Source organism: Macrotis lagotis, chromosome 6 (assembly GCF_037893015.1).
Source record: "Macrotis lagotis isolate mMagLag1 chromosome 6, bilby.v1.9.chrom.fasta, whole genome shotgun sequence".
In the NCBI taxonomy this organism is placed as follows: domain Eukaryota; kingdom Metazoa; phylum Chordata; class Mammalia; order Peramelemorphia; family Peramelidae; genus Macrotis; species Macrotis lagotis.
Genome location: NC_133663.1, coordinates 417,892 through 434,692, shown reverse-complemented (window position 1 = coordinate 434,692; position 16,801 = coordinate 417,892). Strand labels below are relative to the sequence as shown.

The 16,801-nt window shown below is 51.1% G+C and overlaps 2 protein-coding genes across 3 annotated transcripts; one reads left to right on the top strand and one right to left on the bottom strand.

Moving 5' to 3' along the window:
• Positions 1-642: 642 nt before the first annotated feature.
• Positions 643-5,701, bottom strand: MIS12 (MIS12 kinetochore complex component). Its single transcript, XM_074190497.1, has 2 exons — positions 5,607-5,701; positions 643-4,568 (listed from the first exon to the last, which is right to left on the bottom strand). The coding sequence occupies exon 2, from the start codon at positions 4,506-4,508 to the stop codon at positions 3,897-3,899; it is 612 nt and encodes a 203-aa protein (XP_074046598.1). The 5' UTR covers positions 4,509-4,568; positions 5,607-5,701; the 3' UTR covers positions 643-3,896.
• Positions 5,702-6,122: 421 nt separating this feature from the next.
• On the top strand, positions 6,123-12,506 carry DERL2 (derlin 2). Of its 2 annotated transcripts, XM_074190495.1 has the most exons (7): positions 6,123-6,254; positions 6,351-6,416; positions 6,906-6,979; positions 8,640-8,733; positions 9,380-9,575; positions 9,713-9,803; positions 12,011-12,506. In XM_074190495.1, the coding sequence occupies exons 1-7, from the start codon at positions 6,162-6,164 to the stop codon at positions 12,114-12,116; spliced, it is 720 nt and encodes a 239-aa protein (XP_074046596.1). In that variant the 5' UTR covers positions 6,123-6,161; the 3' UTR covers positions 12,117-12,506. The 2 variants fall into 2 exon arrangements, with proteins under 2 accessions (XP_074046596.1, XP_074046597.1); XM_074190496.1 differs by lacking the exons at positions 6,906-6,979; positions 8,640-8,733; positions 9,380-9,575; positions 12,011-12,506 and having other exon boundaries at positions 9,713-9,798.
• The last annotated feature ends 4,295 nt before the right edge of the window (positions 12,507-16,801 follow it).

Here is a 16,801-nt window from a genome sequence, read left to right as displayed (position 1 = left end):
TTCTTTTCACCAGTGATGGCTTTGTAGTGTGGTTGCAGCCTCCTTCCTTCCCATTCATTCTCCTCATCTCCCTTGAAAAGAACTTGGTGTTTTCATTTGGCAATTTACTCTGTAGAGTTCTTATTCTGGGCTCTAGTTAAGCCAATTTATACAGTATGTCATTTTATTCTGCAGCTCACCCAACCACCATTATTTCTTCAATCATTTAAATGTCTAATCGAGCAGCATTTGTGTCATTGTGTTCATATATTCTCTGGGCTTGCCTTGGCAGATACTCAAGTACTTTATATCATTCCACTTTTTTTTTGTTTTTACAAGGTAATGGGGTTAAGTGACTTGCCCAAGGTCACACAGCTAGGTAATTTTTAAGTATCTGAGGTCACATTTGAACTCAGGTCCTCCTGACTACAAGGTCAGTATTTTATCCACTGTGCCACCCAGCTGCCCCCTTCCACTTTTTCTTTACAAGAATCTCATTTTATTTTTAAAACTCTGGGACGTAGATGCTACTATTGTTACCATTTTAGAAATAAGGAAACTGAGGAAAACAAGTTAACCATTTTGCTTGCTCATGGTCAAACTGCCACTAAGCATCTAAAGCTGGATTTGAACTCGGTGCTTCTCAGCCCCAGGTCAATGTTCTCTCTATTGTGCCTTCTTTGATTCTAATAACTAATGAGCAGGTACTGAGTTGCTCTAAGGCATAAAAAGCATATTTTTTATTTGATCTTCATAAGCTCCTGGTGAAGGAAGCCTTTGATTATCCCCATTTTACAGATGAGGAAGCTGAAGCTGAGGATGCTTATTCATCTAAAGACTCTAGGTGGCAGGAGAAGAATCTGAGAGGGAAGAAGAGAGGTCAGCAGTGTGTGAGTTACAGTGATTCCACAAATGCATTTATTAAACCTGTTTAAGGCACTGGACCTCGTATTGGACACGGAGCACCATCATACCCCTTCCCCTAGGCCATTCCCTTACAGCATTCTCATTCCCTGCATTCCTAGGTCCCAAGGTGTAAGTTTTCCATTGACAAGCAGTCAGGCTCAATGAGGTTTTAGAAACAAGATTTAGTTGTGAGGAGAATGGACACTATGACACATCCACAGTGGGCTACATATGAAGTCATCATCCCCCTCCCCAACAAGTATACTTTGATAGGTACAAGGCTAGACCACTGCTTTACCTATCCTGTCTCCTGAGTGAAGGGCACCCACCCAGTCATTGACTCCATGATACTTGAGACCAAAATATTCCCCTTGCATTAGGGCCTCCAGTTTGCTATTTTTGTTGTCCAAATTTTGGGTATTTATGTACAAACACAAGCTTTCCTATTGCTCCTTTCTTGGATCTGGTTTCCTTCATTTCTGGAATGTTTCGGGACCTAGGCTTCCTTCTCTACAGTATCCAACATAAGATAAACAAACGCTATCTTGTCATCCTTCCTAAAGTCTTTTTGATTAGAGGTGCAAGACACAAGAGCAGGCCCCACACACTGGCAAACACATATATTAAGTTGGGATACTACAGGTTTTTGTCAAGCCTCCATTGTAAACCACCGTTCTGAAATACAGATCCCATCCTCAAACAAAATTAATTATATTTGTGTAGATTCCTTGACCTCCATGGACATTGGCAACACCTCGGGACTTCCTTTTGGAAGTGTCATTTATGCTTAGTGGTGCTCACATCTTGAGAGATTCTGTCCTGTCCTGAACAGGTATCTCAAGATGACAGGAGTTCTCTTATACCATTAGTAGGTCACTTAAAGGCTGCACCAGGGTCCTTGGACAGGGAATGACCACTCACTGCTCTCTTTTTCCTTTGCCATTTACCAGGTGAGCCCACATTTGACAGCTCCTATCTACTCAACGGGGTACTGCTTTCTCCTCAGGACATCCAGCCCTCTCCACATCCTTCCCTTCCCATTCTCCATCATCTTGGCAAAGGGGAACCATCTCCTCTCAAGCTCAAATCTCTTTCTCTTCTGGAGAAACCTACATTTCAGCTCTTTGTTCTTTCTTCTCCCCAACAAGCTTGAGTGTAGATAAGCCCCCTTTGAGGTGCTTCACTTTTTCCAGAAGGGAGACAGCCTACATTTGGAACAGATCAGTCTGGGCTATGGCAGCTTCCTCTACTGTCTGGTCTGGTTTCTCAACTATGCCTTGGCCTTAAGCACTTCATCAAGTATTTTGTTAAACAAAATTCACTTGAATTCCTTTGCTTTGTCTCCACTCCTATGATTCCAGTTGCCTCATCTTACCTACCTTGTCAAAGAATTTTCCTCAAACTCAGTCTCTTGCTACTTCACTTGTTATCTCCTAAGGTTACTCATAACTTCCCTTCACTTTACCGGCCTTCTTCCCACATAGCCCCTCATTCCCCTGCCTTGGCAGTGCCTCCAGTCTGGCATGCACTCTCCTGTCTCTGCCAAAGCTGACAAGATTTAGCTCAAGCACTGTTTCCTACAGCGACTTTTCCTGCTCTGAGCTGCTTTAAGCAAAGTCCTCTTGTCTATATTTTGCATCTATCCAGATGTATATGGGGGGGGGGGGGGGTTCCCCTGACAGGTAAGCTTCTAGAGGGCAGGGACAAGTCTTCATACTTCCAGGCCCAAAGTCTATGTCATGAGTTACAGATGGCCTGAAGGATAAGACTCTCCAAAGGAGAGACCCCAAGAAAACTGTTTTGTGGTGATTGTAATCAATGTTTCAATGTTTCTCCCTGACTCACTAAGAGCAAGTGGTGAAGTCAGTTCAGCTCTCAGATGCACAAAATCTTCCATTTCCCTCTCAGTACCTTATAAGAGTTTATCGAAATCCTAGTTGGGTGAGACTGTGTCTCAGAAACAGGCAGCAGAGGCTTGCCCAATGGTCTCTTCTCAATGCTTTAATCAATTAATATTTGTAAAGGGTGGTTTTAAGTATTTATTTCTCAAAGGTTTGGTGATTTCATTCCATATCACATACTTTATAACTACTTCTTATTATAAGCATTCCTAGGTCAACAATATTTCTATTTAAATGTTACAGAAACTGTGAGTAACTTTTAAGCATGACTTGCTACATTCCTTTGAACAATAAAATGTTTAGTAATAAACAAAAATCAAGACAAGGTATCATTAGACCTACCCTCCTTTCCACTGGAATTTAGCATAATTTCCTTCCTAACAAATTGTGCACCTTAGTTGTTAACTTCTCTGCCCTTTGCTGCTGTGGTGTTCTTTGGCAAAATTGGCAGGGTTGCCATGTCTTGACCTATTTTGCATTGCAATCTGCACTGAAATATTTATTTAAAAAATAGAATGCTAAGTAGGGGGAAGAGACATTCACCCAGTTATTCACACAGGTTTGAGATGATGATTATCAGATAAGGTCCCACTACAGTGGAATTGGGGTTTACTGTCAAACTAAAGAGCTTTCCCTTTTATTTCTTTTTAAAAAACCAAATGGACCTGCAAATCCAGAGTCCTTGGCCTCAGTGCAGCTCTGTGACTGGTAAAGCTTTTCCATTCAAGGTCTCTGATACAAAACAAGGCTGTCCTCAGGTTGGATTTTCTTTCTCTAGAAGCTAATGAGACCAACATGTTTAGAAGCTCCTGGTGAGACAAGCAGACTCTGACCAGTTCTAATAATCTGGGGTTCCTCTTCTGGTAAAGACCCATTTCAGAACCAAAAGCTTTAGAGAGGCAGTTTTGGCAAACAGTTTATTTCCTGACTTACATATTGATACTTTCTGCCTGAAAGGGGGCCAAATCCCCATCTCAGAATCACTCTGGGGAGTGGGGCCTATTACAGGCCAGATCTTCTGGAAGAACCACTTCAATAGTCACATGTTTACTCAGCCAGAGCCTCAATGCATCCCCCCCCCCCCAATCCCTGCATTCTCTGGCCTGCCCATTATTGCGCCATCACCTTTTTGCTTTTCTGGGTTATGTCCTCTGTGATGCTGCGCAGCCTGCCAGAATGCTGGGTCAGGAAGGCCATCATCTCCCCAAGGCCAAGGGTCCCACGGGCATCTCCGAGCCCATCAAACCAAAGCAGAGTCTTTCTCAGCTGGGCCTGGACCACCTTCTGGACCTCCAGTTCCGCCAGAAGAGCGTGCTTGGCCCCGAGCTCCGCCTTGTACCGAAGCTGCAGCTGCCCCACTTCCTGCTGGAGAAGGCAGAACTCCTCCCTGCTCTGGGGGTACTTCCTGTGGCTCCTGTCCTCGGGGAGGAGAATGTTTGGGGGGATCCTCAGCACCAGCTGCAGCAGCACCTGCTCCATCTTGACAAAGAGGCGGTTAAAGCGCTCCCTCATGAAGCGGAGGAAGGTCTCCGTGCTGCTGCGTACCTGGACAGCGCTCATGTTGCAGTCGGGAATGCTGCCGACCTTCTTCAAGATGACCTTCTCCACAGCCACCATCACCTCAAACAGGTAGTCCTGGAAGGCGATGTAGATCCTGAGCATGCACGTCTGCGGCGTGAACCCAAAAAACTGGGTCTCGTAGAGCATGGGGTTGATGGACATCTTGGCTAGAACATAGTCCTCCGCAGGAGGCGCTGACCACTGACCAACGGGTCTACTGATCTAGGGAGAGATAAAGTGGCACAGACACAAGCTGGCATTACATGGGGGAAGAACAAACCATAGAATGAGGTCCCTGGAACCAAAGCCTGATCCTGAAGCCGGTGTGTGTGGTACCAGGGGGCATGGTGGGCAGAGTGGTCGCTGCAGCCTTCACTGGCCTCCCCTTAGTCCATCTAAGGTTATGGGGTCCAGGCTGCTTTGGCACGGATGCCAAGGCTGGCATCACCCAGGGAGTCACAGCAGGCCTTGGAGGAAGGCTCGGAATTGTCCTTCTGCAGCCCTCGGGGCTTCGTGTGGCCCCAGGAGCCTCCCCAGAGTTGGCAGCAGGGTCTCCCCAGAGTCCGGGGGGAGTACCCCACACCCACTAACCCCCCAGGGGCCCGTCCGCTATCAGCCCGGCCTCCCCTTTCTCTCACTCTCACGGGGGGGGGGGGACCGTGCCCTGCACCCCCAGAAAGCACCCCCGCGGGCACCCCCAGCGAGCACCCCCGCGGGCACCCCCAGAAAGCACCCCCAGCGAGCACCCCCGCGGGCACCCCCAGAAAGCACCCCCAGCGAGCACCCCCGCGGGCACCCCCAGAAAGCACCCCCAGCGAGCACCCCCGCGGGCACCCCCAGCGAGCACCCCCGCGAGCACCCCCAGCGAGCACCCCCGCGGGCACCCCCAGCGAGCACCCCCGCGGGCACCCCCAGCGAGCACCCCCGCGGGCACCCCCAGCGAGCACCCCCGCGGGCACCCCCAGAAAGCACCCCCAGCGAGCACCCCCGCGAGCACCCCCGCGGGCACCCCCAGAAAGCACCCCCAGCGAGCACCCCCGCGGGCACCCCCAGCGAGCACCCCCGCGAGCACCCCCGCGGGCACCCCCAGAAAGCACCCCCAGCGAGCACCCCAGAAAGCACCCCCAGCGAGCACCCCCGCGGGCACCCCCAGCGAGCACCCCCGCCACAGGCCCAGATACCGAGCGAGGGGCGGGGCCCGGGCCCCCCACGGCCGCCCCCTCGGATCCCCCCAACAGCGCCCGCTCGCTCCGGACGCACCCGACAGCTCCAGGGCGGCGCCGCCGCAGCCGGGCCCGTCCGGACGGAAGCCCCGCGCCTTGGCGCCTCCGGCCCGCTTCAAACCGCGGCGACCGCTCCCCGCCCGGCCTCCTGCCCCGCCCCCGAGCTCCGCCCCCTCGAGATCGGCGTCCGGCCGCGACCAATGAACGGGAGCTATTCTGAGCGGACGTTTCGCTCCGCTAATGAGACCCAGGCAAGAGGAGAGCGGTCTGCCGGTTGGCTGACGTCGAATTCCAGTTGGTCCGTTCTGATTGGTCCCCCGCAGGGTCGAGGCGGGACGGCGGGCAGAGGAGGGCATTGATTGGCCCGTGCAAGGGGCGCTCGGGGAGGCTGGCAGGGATCGGGCGGGGCGCATTACCCCTCGGAGGTCTCCCATTGGTCCCGTTCGAGAGCCCGCGGCCCGGAAAGAGGCCCCGCGCGTCCCGCCCCCGGCGGCGGAAGCGGAAGCGGCCTGGGCAGCGGCGGCGGCGCGGCGGGGCGGCGGCGGTGGCGGCGGCGGCGCCGCGGGCGCGCGGGGCGGGGCGGGCGGGGAAGATGGCGTACCAGAGCCTGAGGCTGGAGTACCTGCAGATCCCGCCCGTGAGCCGCGCGTACACCACGGCCTGCGTCCTGACCACGGCCGCCGTGGTGAGCGGCGGCCCGCGGAGGGCGGGGCGGGCCGGGCGGGCGGGGGCCGGGGGCCGGGCCGGGGGCGCCCGCCTGAGCCGCCTCTCTTGTCCGCAGCAACTGGAGCTGATCACGCCCTTCCAGCTCTACTTCAACCCCGAGCTCATCTTCCGGCACTTCCAGGTGAGCGGGCGGCCCGTTGCCATGGCGGCGGCGCGGCCCCCCGGAGAGGCCCGGGGCGGGCCGGGGCGCGGGCCCCCCGGAGAGAGGCCCGGGGCTGCCCACACCCAGGACCCCAAGTGAGCGGGCCGAAGCCGGAGGCCGAGGGCCCTGGCCGGTGGTGCTTTAAGAGGCCCGGGCGGTGCGGGCCGCGCCACCCGCAGAGGCGCACAAGTGAGCTGGAAGAGAGCCCCGAGGTCCCGGGGCTGTGGCAGGGCCCCCGGGGCAGGACCCCCTCCCGGGCAGGGCCCACTCTGTGGCAGAGCCCCCTCCCGGGCAGGGCCCCCCCGGGGCAGAGCCCCCCCCGGGGCAGGACCCCTTCCCGGGCAGGGCCCACTCTGTGGCAGGCCCCCCGGGGCAGAGCCCCCCCCCCCCCCCGGGGCAGGGCCCCCTCCGACTCATTCCCAAGAAACTTCTGATCCTTCATTCTGAGTTTTGTTTTTCATTTTACAGATATGGAGATTAATCACCAATTTCTTGTTCTTTGGACCAGTTGGATTCAATTTTTTATTTAATATGATTTTCTTGTATCCTTTATCAGATGATGACTGCTGAGGACTGTCAGAAATCCAAGGTCCTAGCTGTTGGCTTGCTATTTGGCATTATTTATGGCACCCACCAGTCAGTAAACATTGACTGAGCACCTGCACTGTGTCCCGGGTGTACGAAAGGAGGCAAAGGCCAGTTCCTATCAAGGAGCTCAACTTCCTGGGGGACACTACGTGCAAACGAATAGGAACAACATACTAAAGACAGGATAAAGAGCAGAGGGAAGGCCCTGGAATTAAAGGATTCCTAAAGGCACAAGGAAGCCAGGAAGGTCAGTAGTTAGGGCAGGAGAGGGAGAGTCTGCCCAGAGATGAGAAGTAGTGAAACAACCAGGAAACCAGTGGTGAATAGTGTCAGGAGACTGGCAAAGCATCAGGGAGCCAGTGATGAAGGCTTTGAAAGCCAAACAGCATTTAGGAAGATTCCTTTAGTGCCTGAATGGAGGATAGACTGGAATGGGAGAGACCTGAGGCAGAGGTCCAGGTAAGAGTGGGAGGCCATTTAGGGTTAGGGCAGTGTCTCAGGAGAGGAGGGACCATATATGAGAGTTGTTAAGATCATGAGATGGAGGCATTGAATAGAATGCTGAAGGCTTGAAAAATGCTCACTCTTTCTGACTGTGAGCAAATAGTACTCAGCCTTAGTTTCTTCATCTGTAAAATGGAGATAATGGCCATGTCTTCCACAGTTGTTGTGAGGATCCAGCATAGAAGCCCAAAGCCCAGTTCTGGGCACAGCGGGTCCCTTAATGCTTATTTTCCCCAGATCCCCCCCCCCCCCTTGATCTCATAGGGTGATTAGTGATATTTGTAAAGTGCTTTTAGCCCAAGGAACAGGACAGGTAATGAGAGGTTGAGGACTAGACACATTCCTCTTTTGAGAGGAATTGATGACTGTTGGGGAGAATGTTGACTGGAACTCTGCTCCAAATAAACCTGAGGGCAGCCAGATCCTTCATAATGTCCACATTGTCTTCTGGATCTGACTCCTAGTCGCAGGTTAGAAATTAGGAGACCCCCCCCCAATCTTTGCTTGGAAGAGAAGGAAGGAATGGGGGCCAGGAAGGGGTCGATAAAGGGATAGGTGAGATCACTGGGCAAGTCAGCTAGACAGATGTCTCCAAAGGCGGAATGCAGGAAGGATAGATTGAGGATGTGAATGCCCAAGCCCATCACCTTGGATTTGGGAAGGAGGAAGCTATAGAGAGAAAACCAGAATTAATAGTAAAATGAGGCAGACCTGGAGCAGCAGCAGCAGCAAAGTCTTGAGGGGGAAACAGGTGACTCATCAGTCCAGGACTGTCCTAAGCAATTGGAAAGGGTCTGGAGAAAAGGCTAAGCTGTCTCTTATTTCCCTAGGTTTTTCCTACCAAAGGAAACAGTCTTTGAGTTAGAAGAGACAGGACAAAAGCAGTGAGTAGGAAATAGATAACCAGCAGAAGTGAGACTCTGGGGAAACAGGGCCTGGGCAAGAGCCCCCAGCTGTCCTTACTGGGTTGGTCCCCTTGGACTCACATGGGGCAGGGGAGCTTTGGTCTTTGAGGATCCAGGCAAAGAGCAGCCCAGTGTGAAGCTCTACACATGTGTACCTCACCTTTGTGTTTTTGGATGCTTTTCTTTTTCCTGACTCCACCTCCAGATACCGTTACTGCCGAATGCTCGAGGAAGGCTCTTTTCGAGGCCGGACAGCAGACTTTGTATTTATGTTCCTTTTTGGGGGACTCTTAATGACTGTATCCTTCAAAACTGGAAGGAACCCTGAGAAGTTGTGAAGTCCTTTGTCTCTTCAACCCTCACACCCCCACGATTTCTGGGATCTCCCCTAGCTGAGCATGGGTTAGATGCAAGGGTGTGAGGTCAGGGAACTTCCACTCAGGCTCCTTTGACTCAGAGTAATTACTAAGCACCTCTTGGGCTGCCTATAAGATAAGCCAGGACTGCCTTGGGCTGTGTTTACATCATAAAAGATTCAGAGTAGAACCACAAAGACTATCATGGAGAGAAGGCTGCTTGGGAGTCACTACCTGGGAGGACATCACAGTGAGAGTCAGTTCCTCAAGATACCCTTGTTCCTGTTTGGGGCTGAAATCTAGTGGTATGGCCATGACAACAGGAGGAAAAAGATGACAGTGGGAAATGGGGGTGGGGGGGACAATTCAGCTGGATCCTCAGGAATCCCAGTCTGCACCACTGATTCCCCAGGCTGACCCAGCACTCCTTGAGGGAGCTCCTGAGCACAGGCCCGGCTGCTGTTCCTCTCATTCCCCAGAGCATTGCTGTGCTCTGGATTCTCCCCTGAAGTTCTCTTGTCCCCAGCTAGCTGCCTTTTCTTCCAGATTATTGGCATCTTTGGTGATTTTCCTTGATTCCTGCTACTAGCTTTTTGGTTTGTTTGTGAGCTTAGTTTTCTTGGGCCAGGCCTTTACTATCATGCTTGTCTATGTGTGGAGCCGAAGGAATCCATATGTTCGCATGAACTTCTTTGGCCTTCTCAACTTCCAGGCCCCCTTTCTGCCCTGGGTCCTCATGGGTTTTTCCTTGTTACTGGGCAACTCCATCATTGTGGACCTTCTGGGTAAGCGACTTAGGCTGACCTTCTCCCGGAAGCTTTGAAATCATGTTTGCCAGAAGGCTGCAGGGAAAGCACCCACAGCCCTATCACAATCTTCATCTTTTCCCTCCTGTTGTCCCTTGTTTTATGGTTGATTCTAGGAATTGCGGTTGGACACATCTATTTTTTCTTGGAAGATGTATTTCCCAATCAGCCAGGGGGAGCAAGAATTCTGAAAACACCTGCTATTTTGTGAGTATTCTTGCTTAACAGATTGTGGGCTTTTTATGGACAGGGTTGCCTCCATTTAGACTGTGTCTGATAATCAGAGAAAGGGACCATTCACAACAGAGTATCAGAGGATGTCCCAAGCCCTGTTAATATGCTTAAAGGCCATGTGCTGGCTGGTAGACCCTGGGCCAGGCTTTTCATTTCTCCTTGTCAAAAGGATAGCCTTTTACTGGGAATCCCCTTCACCCTTGAAGTCACTAGTTTAGGGAGCAAATGTCATTGATGATGTTGATGGTGATACCACTGTGGCGGAGAACTGGGAAGTAGAAAAAGCCTGGATGAGGAGCTGAGAAAGGAGTGCATTCCAGGCACTGAAATAGGTCAAGTGGGACAGGGGATAGGATGGTGATAACTGGGCTCTAAATCATCTCTCAGGGACTTCATAAGACCCTACTGTCCCCCAGACAACTCAAGCCCAAAGACAGAAGCAATCTCTGCTCACAAAGAATATACATTCTAGTGAGAAAATCTGTTTATAAATGTATCCTTCCTAAATAAAAAGAGAAAAAATAAAAATAAGGGTGAGGTAGTTTGGGACAGAAATCAGGGAATGTTCTGTGAAGAAGGTTCATAAACATGTGGGTCCTACTTGTTGGAAATTTGGGTTGAGACTTTGAAAACCAGACAGAAGTGTTTACATTATATCCAGATTTATCAAATGAGATCAGAGAAATGCTTAGTGCCTTCTTCCCTTAGGCCTGAGACGAAAGGAAGGACTAGAGTGGGGAGACTGAGGTAGGTAGATCCCTTAGGAAGGAGGCTGTGGTCCTCCTCTAGGTGAGAAATAGTGAGTCCTTGAACTAGGGTCTAGTTGGATGTGTGACAAGTTGTTGAGGGTGACACTGAACATCGTTGTAAACCTGGGGCCTCTGCAGACTGATTTTAAACATCTTTCCAGGGTGTTGTAAAGGTGGGAGAGCCTGGAAGATGTCCTGCAGAATCCAAGAAGGGTGAGAAAGGAAGATTGAGACTGGAATAGGCCAGAGGATTTGGCTTGGCTTGGCTTCCTAGGGAAATGCCTTCTTTGATGAGTGTCTAGCAATATGACCCCCTTGAACCCAGTGGTTATGCCAGACTTGTTAAAAGCCTTAGGACATGGGAGTCAAGCTGTCAGTTAAGAACTTGTCCAACATTTTTACCACTGTCTTGAGAAGACCTAGATCTGCAGGTCAGGTAAAGATGGGAGGGTCAGAGTTGATTAATGGCATGATAGAGGAGATCCAAGAGGTTTTGAGAGTGAAAGTCTAAAACTTTGAATCTTATCTAACAAAATGGATTGAATTATGGAGAAATGGGTGGATGCATCCACAAACATTTATCCCAAGTATAAGGTTGGGGTAGGGGGAGCATGAGGGGAGTGAGGCTAAACAAAAACTCCTTTGGGAAAGTCTCAAGGGTTTTAGGAGCCTGAAGGATGATTCTGAGTCAGCCAGGTAATTGTGGTGGTTGAAAATGCTGCTGCCTATTGGCTTGTTGACATGATTTCCAGGACTATGGAGGTGTCGGTTCACCCTGCTCACCTCTGCCCTCCTCAGTCTTCTGCAGTGTTGCATTCATGCATGCCAGAGTTTAGGAAGGAAGGAGGAGGTTGCCAAAGCTGCCAGTGTCCAGGGTGGGGGGCCAGGATGGGAAGTTAGGTACTATGGTGACCTCTGAAAATGGTTGAGAAACTGAGGAGTTGAACGAGTTGTTATTCTCTTGACTTTGGAGCAGCAGTCAGGGTTGGATGTCCAGGAGATCTTGCTCACAGTGAGCTGCTTCTCATTAGAAAGCAGGGCTGGAGGAGGGGGCCAGCAGCCACAGAGGGCTTGGCAGAAATCCCAGAGTTCCGTGATCATGGGGCACTGGGGCTCGGGGCTGTCCATGTGAGATCATTCATTTTGTTGGGTTTAGGGGAATCGGGTGAGGGATGTCGGTCTGGAAGGTCTATGTTGTCTTGGTTTTATCTACCCATTCAAAGAAAAGACCAGTTGGTTGGCCTTTTGTTTACTCCACCAGATCTTTCCAAGTATGCTTTTTGTGATGTTTGCTTGCTTGTGCTCCAAGTTAAAAATAGCCATTTTTTGCCAAGCCTTTCCCATAGCTCTCTTCCAGAACCGTTTCCCAATTCCCCATGACTCAAGGGTTCAAATGCTGGAAGTTAGAATACCTCTGTTATCTGTTTTTAGGAAGGCAATTTTTGATACACCGGATGATGACCCCAATTACAACCCCCTACCTGAAGAGCGCCCAGGAGGCTTTGCCTGGGGCGAAGGCCAGCGCCTCGGAGGCTAGGAGGACGGTGCCAGGGCACAGGCCGCCAAGGAAGGAAGGATGGACTCGAGGAGCCTCCTCTGGGATGCTTTTACTCTGGTTTCCCAAGTGGGGACACTTGGCTGCTTTCCAGTTTTTAAATCCAGAAGCACTTTATGCAAAGGTACATCCACGGTCAATCCAGGAGCCCTCTCGGCAGCTTGCCCGTGTTGCTTCACTTGACCATCATGGACACTGGTACTGACCGCGGAATCTCTCGGAGCCAAAAACACGGAAGAGACGCTTGCTGCCAGCTGCCTTGTGTGAGAAAGCCTAGGCAGAACTCTCCCCCCATCCCGTTCTTTGGTAGAAGAGCCGGTGTTACATGGACATTCAGAGAGGACAAAATAAAACTGAATTCATTCTCTCTCACTGGACTCCAGCCTTTGTGTGTGGTCTTTTAAAGTGGATTGTGTGTTCGGCTGCTCCCCGCAGCCGATGTCTGTTGTGGACCTTCTGGAACCCAGCCCTGGGGCCACCGCCCCACCGAGAGTCCAGCTTCCAGATGGCGGGTGGTTAGCGCTGGGGGGGAGGTCACCGTGGAAGCTGAATGGCGTGTCTCAGCCTCTCCTGAGACCCGTCACCTCTCACTGGCCTTCTCTTACCCCTCAGCCTTCTTGATGGTGCTGGCTAGCCTCTCCTCTCCTTCCGGATGCTCTCTTCTCCCTGGCCTCTCCTGGTTCTCCTACCTGCTTGACTGCTTCTTTGTCTTCTTGGTGGGATCTTCCTTCATCCACGGTCTACGCCCATGGATGAGTGCGTTTCCAAGGACCCCCTTCTCTTCTCACTCAGTTCTTTCTTGGTAAGTTCACTTCTCAAAAGACCATCTAATCTCGGGATTCCCCTTTATTTCTCTCCTGAGCCTGTTTTGCATTTCCCTCTGGTGGTCCCATAGGCCTCAGCATGTCCTTGGGTTTCCCCCAGACCTCACCCTATGTGTGAGCACCTGCACACACACACACACACACACACACACACACACACACACACACCCTCCACCACCCTTTATCACCAGGGTGCCCAGGCCCCAGAAGGCCTTTCTCCCATTTGGGAGCGGGCCAGGCTGGCCTTCCTCTCCCCTCATCCTTCTCTTCCATTCAGCTGACCCTTCACCCACTGCAGTCTCCCTCCGTGCTACCCCCATGTGGTGTTTCCCTGAACTGCTTTGCAGGTATTTTAGGGTCACTTATTTTAGTCCATGTTACCCCAAGGAGAGGACAAGCTCCCCCAAGACAGGGACAGTCTCCAGGTCTTTGTGATTGTTGACTTGGAAGTTAGATCTGGGTATTGTGTTTGTCACCCTTCTATCCTTTTCAGGAAAGTCTTGGACAAGTCTAATTGGGTCACCTACCCAAGGAACAACAACTGACGTTTTTTTCTAAGTACCCGGAAAAATAAGTTGACCTCTTGACAAGAGAAAAAAACCCAGAGGGCTCATCCTGTAGCTGGGGCCCCCATAGTTCCCTCATAGGTTCATTCCACACTTTTGGGGGAGAGTTACCCCTGTGGGGTCAGCAGCGGGTCAGAGAGCAGGCCGAATTGCTGCCCTGGTCCACAGGTGCCTTCTGGGCTCTGCTGATGCTTATGTCTCAGTCAGAACTTCGTTAGAAATTGGAGAGAGGCCTGAACTGGGGGGTTTTGACCAATTTCCTCAGTTTCTGGACCTGGAATTCGGAAGGCCTCAAAGCTCTCATGTCATTTGTGAAATGGAATTGTTGGGTGAAAATGAAAAAAGGAAAAGTCTTGGCTATTCGGGGCAGGATGCTCAGAACAGTTCTTTTGCAGAAAGCTATTTCTCCAAATTGCCTATGGAGTGGTTTTTCTGGGTTTTACTGAAATGATGAAGATCTTACCATCCTGATGGATATGTGCTGAAAGAAATTGTGGTTGAGGAGTAGTAGCCATTTATCCAGTCCATCACGGTATGGCGCGGTTTCTTGTTCCCCAGCTGACCTCAGGAACACACCTCAGTTTGTCCTTGGCCACAGACTGGCCCTGGAACTCCTCCTTGGGGTCAGCCAGACCCCACTCATAGCCCTCTCAGGCTCTGAAGGCTTTAGCTGTGCAGTGGTCACCCTGCTGACTCATCGACCTTGGGAGTCACTGCCATCTGGCTCTTGTCTTCCCCATTGGATATCAGGGAAGCCGATTTTTAAAATCCGGAATGAAGATTTCACATTTTGTTCTTAATAAAGAGCATTTTTCAAGATTTTGTCCAAAGGTCCTTTTCTTGGATCCTGATTTTGTTAGCTGTCCCTCCTCAGCCTTGTAGCTTTGCTAAGCATGCCATCTCTACCCATCCAAGTCCCTGATCAATGCATTCAGAATGGGGCTCAGGCTGATCCTTGTGGCTCTCCACTGGAGACTGCCAGGAGCTGGATGTCAGCCCTTTCATCACCATAATTGTGCCGGGTTCCATGCCAATGTCTCCCCATTCATCACCTATGAGGGGAGCAAATTGGGTCTGGTTCCTGGTGATCTCATTGGCTCCAAAGCCAAGCTTTGAGAGAAGTCTGGAGTTTTGCCAGCCTGGAATTGGAATTCAGCCCAGCACATTCACAAAGCTCTTCTTTGGGGCCTGCTCTTAGATATTGGTGCCGCTGCCAGTTCCGACTAGACTCACCAACCTTGCACTTCTGCCTTCTTTGCTGCCCCCTGACCTTTGTTCTTCTGGGCTCTAACCTGAGGAGCGACCTGGGTCCAAATGCCAGACCCACAATTGACGTCTGGGTGACCGTGGGCAAGTCAGCATCTTCCCCTGCCATGGGGCTCCTCCAAGTTCCTCAGTTCTTGGTGCTACTACTCTTGGGTATGTACATATATTCTCACTTCAGGAGCCAGGGGTCTTCAATTTCCTTTCCTTGAATTGTTGGAAATTGGTTCTTCCAGAGTCCAGGGGACCCACCAAGTTCCAGTTCTCTGTGCTATTCCTCCCCTGGAGATTTCCTTGGTTTGGGGGCCAGCTAGATGGCCCAGTAGATAGAGCACCAGCCTTGAAGTCAGGAAGACAGGAGTTCTAATCCGGCGTCAGACACTTGGCTGCTCACTAGCTGTGTGATCTTGGGCAAGTCACTTAATCCTGATTGCCTTGCATTCAGTACCATCTCCAGTTGTTCTGATTCACATATGACCACTAGATCCGGATGACCCCAGAAGAGAAAAGCGAGACTGGAGACTTAACACAGCCCCCCTCACTCAAATCCAATTCATGTGCTTGTCCATGGCATCACCTCCCTGATGTCATGATCTTCTTCAAGAATAAAAGACAAACATCAGCTTTGTTTCCTCTGTTGGTCTCCCCTGGGCTTTGGTTTGTGGATCTCCACCAATCAGTTCTACTTTATTATCCTCAAACACAGGCCCTTTTCCCCAGTATGTTAATGTTGGTACACCCTTTCCTGTTGCCTGACAGGCCTTCATCTCCTCACCTGATCTGTTGGAGCAGCCTCCTATTGGGGGAAGCAGGGGGGGGGGTCTTCCTGCGTCTCCACAGCTGGCAGGGATTGTTCTAAAGTAAGGACTACCATTCCCCCCAAATATTGGCACTGGAGACCCCTCCAGTAGGAGCCGCATGACACTGCCGCTCATGGACATGGACAACCTAGGCATGGGCTTCATTGCTCTGGATCCTTCAGGTCATACTTTGTGTTATTTTCTGTAGACCATGTATTTGCTTCAATGGTGTTCTAAAATGTAAGCTGCTTGAGGACAGGACCTGTATGCCCATGGCTCAGAACAGTGTCTTACACTTAATAAATTTTTTAATTGAATTGAAAAAATCACTCCCAGTCTCCTGCTTGCTCACAGGCTCTGAGGCTTAAAATACATCATCCCCTGGAGTTCTTGTCTCCTCTCCCTTTGACTTGAAGTTTTCAAGAGTGTGTCTTCTTGAAGCCCAGTGCTCATGATTATCATTGCTCCTGTGGCCAACCTCCCGGGTTCCTTATTTAACTAAGGACTTTGCTGTGGAATCCTGGAACAGCCAGCCCCTCGCTGCTCTGGACTCCCAAAGGCAGTCACAAGCAGAATTCCAGGCCCTTTCTGCTGTCACCATCCAGAGACTAAGAAGGCAGCGTCAGGCCACTGGCCTGCCTGGATGGCCAGGCGTTGCACCATGGGGCTCACACCACAGAGGTCCCTTTGTTCTCTCAAACTTAGCTCCTGTTTGGCCAGCAGGTTTGCCAGGGCTTTGCTCATGGACCAGTTTGCTGACTCAGCTTCTTTTGCCAGGTGGTCTTTGGCTTGTTTCCGAAGGATGGTGTCTTGGGATGTGCTGGAGCATTTTGCTCAGAATCCTCATGGACAGATCTGTCTTTCTGACACTCGCTCTGTCTCTGTTCTTCTGGGTTTTCCATATCTTTGAGTAATCTTCCTTTCTGGGAAGGGAGCTCTCAGCAAAGAGGCCTGAGGCGAGGCTGGCTGGCTCACGCCTCAGTCCCATTCTCAGGCAGAATGCCAGGCCACCTGTACCATGTCTGCCTTGTCTTGGATATACGACTTAGAACTATCTCTCTGGTTTGCCACAGACCCACCACCCTCCCAGCACCCCTTCAGCATATGTAATGTTTGCATTTATGGTCCGTTATTGATCATACACTGTTAGTTCAGAATTCCTCAGAAACTCCTTATTTCCCAGCAGATTAAATGCTTCACTCAGAATTGGTCGA